Source organism: Symphalangus syndactylus, chromosome 9, assembly GCF_028878055.3.
Source record: "Symphalangus syndactylus isolate Jambi chromosome 9, NHGRI_mSymSyn1-v2.1_pri, whole genome shotgun sequence".
NCBI lineage: Eukaryota > Metazoa > Chordata > Mammalia > Primates > Hylobatidae > Symphalangus > Symphalangus syndactylus.
The window spans coordinates 48,031,166-48,036,294 of record NC_072431.2 but is presented as its reverse complement, the minus strand read 5'-3'; the positions used below and the strand labels follow the sequence as shown (position 1 = coordinate 48,036,294).

General features: G+C 50.2%; 1 protein-coding gene across 1 annotated transcript; it reads right to left on the bottom strand.

The window, feature by feature from the left end:
• Positions 1-2,401: 2,401 nt before the first annotated feature.
• On the bottom strand, positions 2,402-3,823 carry RPRM (reprimo, TP53 dependent G2 arrest mediator homolog). Its single transcript, XM_055294434.2, has one exon. The coding sequence runs from the start codon at positions 3,624-3,626 to the stop codon at positions 3,297-3,299; it is 330 nt and encodes a 109-aa protein (XP_055150409.1). The 5' UTR covers positions 3,627-3,823; the 3' UTR covers positions 2,402-3,296.
• Between the last annotated feature and the right edge of the window lie 1,306 nt (positions 3,824-5,129).

Below are 5,129 nucleotides of genomic sequence, written 5' to 3'. Positions count from 1 at the left end.
GTGAAACAAAGAGAGTGGCTTTCAAAACCTTTTTTTCTTAGAGAATGTCTCTGGGAAAGGACCGACAGTCCATAAATTCTGAGCAGGATTAAAATGTTTCATTTAAAGCAGTTGTTAGAATGAGGGACAAAGAGAGTCAAAGGCAGAGTGAAACAGGGAGTGGTGTGGCCCCAGAAAGTGGTTGCTCTGTGGCCATCAGGGAATAGAGAGTGGAAAAAGCTTCTTGCACACATTGCCTCATCTATAAAAACCAGAACTACTTGGCATCTCTCTAAGTAACAAATGGATCTAAGGGCTGGAGAGAAGTGTTGTTGGCAGAAAATAGTCTCCAGGGCTATGTGCATTGCAGACTGCGCATTTCCCTGTAGTGCATAGATCATGGATTACAAAGCTGTGTTCACATACCTTTTGTACCTATGGGCTACATTTTGCAGGTTTTGGTGTTTTTCATGCACAATTTCTGGGAGTGAGAGAATACATATGGATAGTCGAGATAAAGAGAAACTGCATTTTGCTTTTGAGATGCAGGGAAGAGGAAAGAGATGTGAAGAAATATTAAGAGGAACAAGATAGAGAAGATAGAGGTCTTCAACCTTGGCTCCTCTCTCAACTTTCAGGACTTTCAGGACTTTTGTTTGAAATGAAAACCTGTGTTCTATACAATCTAAAATTGACCTGTAGGTTTGACCCTTCCTTCAGCCTCCGCGTGTCTGAAACTCTAAGCACGTGCCCGTACACAGCAGAGTACAATGCAAGATTTCTACACTCTAGCTGATTTGTTTTTTTATCCCAAATCGAATTCTACCAGAGTACTGGATTCACAGGTGAGCTAATAAATCATCCAGAAGAAGGGACCCTCAGAGGATGTTGCAGCCACAGCCTGAGTTAAATTTTAAGTGTCTGGTTTGTCCCAGAGAATCCATTGCTCTGCTTTGTGTCTCCCTTTGAAACATGCAGGCAGCAGATTAACTCGGTGCCACAGAAACAGTCTACAAAATAGGACATTGCCATTTCTTGTCCTGTCGGTTAGCAAAACTAAATTGTCTTCCAAGAGTCCTGCTGACTGCCTATTGACTATCTCTTGACCCTGCCCCCTGCCCAGATACCAAAACAACAAACAAGCAAACAAACCCTTACCTGTTTAAAAGACAGGAACAACAAGCAAAACTTCAAAATCCTCTTTTCTCAATCCTGATATCCATTAGAATTCAAAAAACCATCCTAGGTTGTGATTTCTAACAAGGTTTACTTGAGAGTAAAATGGACACTTAATAGTGGATATGACATTAAAGGCACTCAAAACTTTTGATCCCAATCTTTGAGTCATTAACATTGTTTACGCCAGTTGTGCTTCTGAGTAAATGGAACACTTTACTGTTATTTGATTTTAGTTACTCTTATAGCTGCCATTGTGAAGTCTTTGAAATTTTAGTCTCTATATAGCATCCTAGTGGATTCTTTATAGTCTTGAAAATATTTAGGATCCTGTCCCAGGCATAAAAATAAACTGCCCAAAACCTTTTGTCAAGTTTACGCTCGAAGCTATTGTATCCTTTGGGTTATTTTCACAGGCACGGTTTTTAGGCGTTTCTTTCTAACACTGTTGAATTTCTGAGCCTTAAATGTGTCAACGGCCATCTGTAGCTCTACTCCAAATATCCTTCCCAGTTGGGGTTGTAATACTCATCTCCCACATTCAGGACCTCGGCTAACTCCTCTCAACCCTTTGCCTGGTCTGGGGCAGACTAAATTACAAAGAACAGGCTGAATCTTTCTTTTAACCCGGTCTTTTTGCTGGAAAAAGTAACATCGCAATGACAGTAATGCATCTCATGTTTTAGTAACAATGGTTTACCCCAAGGAGCATTAACGTCACTAACGTCACTGTGTACCTTGGCAGCTACTTTTCTTCGCATTTTATAATTCCCCTTCCCTCCGCCCCCCGGCCCCACCCGTGGGCAGCATCCCAAAGCCGCCGCCTGGCTGACGTTGGTTAGGGTAGAGACGCCCTCCCTAAAGGCTGTCCAAGCCGTCTCTTCCTTTCATTAGCGGTGTAATCCTGTGTTCCTGCCGGAGCCTGGCACGGAAGTGTAATCTTCCCGCAGAGGCCCTCCTGTCATCTTGCCTACCTGAGAGCTGAGACTAAATGAAATATAAAATATTCACGATAAGAGGAAACAAAGGATGCTGCCTCCAGGACGGCTACTGTGCCTGAGGCTGGGCTCTTTCTCAGTCATCCCAGGGCCTCTCCTTTTGGCCCCAGCCGCGCCCCTCCATGGGATCCACAAGTTGAATCGCAGCTCTCCAGTGTTAATTGCCCTGGCCGGGAGCCAGACTCCTCACCGCCGCCCCGTTCCCCCCTGCTGGGGAGCGCAGAATGACCACCAGAAGGCAAGGAACAAAACGCTTAAATGTTGCATTTATTAAGGAAATGTTAAGAAAAAAACAAAAAGTCAAAACGGTGTCACGGATGTCAAGAGCACTTTTGTGGCGTAAACCGTGCAGTCACGAGCTACGAGTTCTATTCTGGGTCTTTGTCCCAGGGCCAGCAGGAACGCCAGACACCTCCCAAAAGACCCAGTGGGAAATGCACTAAAAGAAACAACTCGCCCCGTTCAAATTCGCAGGCTCCCCCTCCCCCCACCCCTTCTCCCACAATGACAAAACTCTAACTCCTCAGGCAGGCAAACAGGCCACTGGGGCATAAAAAGACTTATCAAACATTTGTATTCAAGCAAACAAACACAAAACCTCTTAAAACGGCATGTTACAATCAAAGGTATTTATCGCCTCTCCCCTCCAGGGCAGGGGGGGAGCAGGAGAAGAGTGGGAGGGCACCCGGACACGGATTTGTGAGACCCCATGAGTCTGCTGCGTGGCTTTTAACAGGTCACTCTTCCGGTCACAAGGCGATCAGTGCCTCTGGCTCTCTCCCCTGCCCGCCCTCTCCACCTGCCCCCAGAGCTTGGCCCACCTGCGGGTGGAGAAGGGCCTTCGCCCCGTCGGTCTCCCCGCATTCCAAGTAAGTAGCAGCTTCCAAAGTTCTACCCCCTAATCGCCCTCTTCTTGCCACTTTCTGCTGAGTCCAGAAGTCTGGGCGCTCTCCTCCGACTGCCAGGCATGAGGACTTTCAGAGGGCGAGGGAGAAACCGGTCGCTTGTTTCCGAAAGGCCGAAGTCGAGAGAAATAATTGACTCCGACAGGTTTGCTTCGCCCAGTCTCTGATAGTGAGGGGCACAGCCGGGCTGGCAAAGTGGGCAGGCGTGGGAGCGGTTGCTGCGGGGGCAGAGGGCGGGTCAGTAGGGCCCCACGACCACCGCCTCCACCTCCTTAGACGGTCTCCGGTCCTTCACGAGGAAGTTGATCATGCCCTCGGACTTGATGAGCAGATTGCAGCCAAGGAAGAAGATGCCGAAGACCACGGTGAGTGAGAGCACGCACATGACGGCGATCTGCACCACGCGCATTATGTACAGGCTGCGCTCGTCCGGGCCTCCCTCCGCGAAGCCGTCGTCGGTCACCACGGACGCCTGGGTGCAGCAGCGCACGGCTCGCTCCAGCGCCTCGCTGCTGTTGGCCAGGAACAGGCCCGCCACGTCGGTCTGGTTGCCCAGGGCCGGATTCATCGCAGGAACGGGCGGGCGCCGCAAGCGGCGCGGGTCCGAGGGGTGGGAAGGCGGCGGCGCTGGAGGAACAGGTGCCAGGCTGAGCGCTCACTCGCAGACTAGCGCGTGCGAGGGCTCCTCGCTCTGCTTTCGAAAGTCCCTGGGCCGTGGGAGTTTCCCAGGAGCCTCTCAGACGCGCGCAGCAGCTGGGCTCTTCTGAAGCCGTCCGCTCCAGCCCGGGCGGTGCTCGTTCCCGGCGCTCGCTCGACTGGGGACTGTTGGAACTTGGCGGGGCCGGACCAGCCCGGCCGTGGGAGGTGCGGGCCGCGGCGGCTGCAGCGGCGGGGCGGCTGCGCTGAGCAAACAGCGACCCCTTCCGGCCGCACCGCCACGCTGCGCGCTGCTCTTGGGAGGTGGAGGAAGCAAAGGGGCGAACCTGGTCTTGCTTTTTATTGCTTGCTTCTTTTGCAAACTCCAAAGGCCAGGCAGAGGTCACTGTACTCTTCTAGCTTGATGGATGATTAAAGAGTTTGTCGGGGGAGGATGCGGTCAGCTGAAAGTTTCAGAGGAACTGGGACACACCAGCTCTGCGTGTCCTTTGCCTGCTGCCCCCCTGACCTCTGGGCGGATGGAAAGTGGCGATGAATCGCAGGTGCCAGATGGTGTCGCCTGAGGCCACCCGCCCACCGCCAGTGCTTGACTCCGTCTCGCCTGCGTTGGATTTCTAGTGCAGTGGAGGTGATCTGAGAATGTTTCTTACAAAGCAATGAAATTGGAAAGACAGGCATGGAAGAAGGAAGGAAGGAAGGAAGGAAGGAAGGAAAGACAAAAGGAAAGGAGGGAGAAAGAAGAGCTCTATACCCAACTTCCTTTACAAAAGCGATTGGGAGACAGAGCAAGGCAGGTTTTATCGTGAGGTTTGAGGCCAAGGAAAGGGGGTTAGAGGAAGGAGGAGTTCTTCTGTGGCCCTTGGGTGGAGGTGGTTGCCCGGAGCAGGGTCACCTCTCTGGTAAAGGAGGTGAACAGAGTGACCACTTGCTTGCAATTTTAATTGCAGATGAGTTTTTGGATGTGCTTCCAGCATTTTGTCCGTTGGCAGTAAATCAGTTGTTTAAGGGAATTGCTCGTCAACATCCATCATCTAGAACGCTGGCCAAATATTGGGAGCCCTCCCCATTTTCCATAAGCTGATGTATTTCACCCTTAGTCATTTAGACTAAACACAGCTGTTTTTACAGGCCTGATTGACGCTTCAGCCATTGTGATTTTGCTGTAGCTTCCAACGAAATTTTATAAACCTGTCAGATTAAGTTTCTTAACTCTGAAAGAATACTGCATGTTACTGCGCCCCCTTTTCTGTTTTCTTTCCCCTCCGTCCTTTTCCCCATTACTCCCTGCCTTCCTCCCTCTTTCTTTCAGTTGTAAGAGCTGGAAACCAGTAACTTGAGCTTTCAATAGAATACATTTACTTTCTATTAAATGTTCTCACCGCAAAGAACTGATGAAAATTTGTGAGAATGGGTA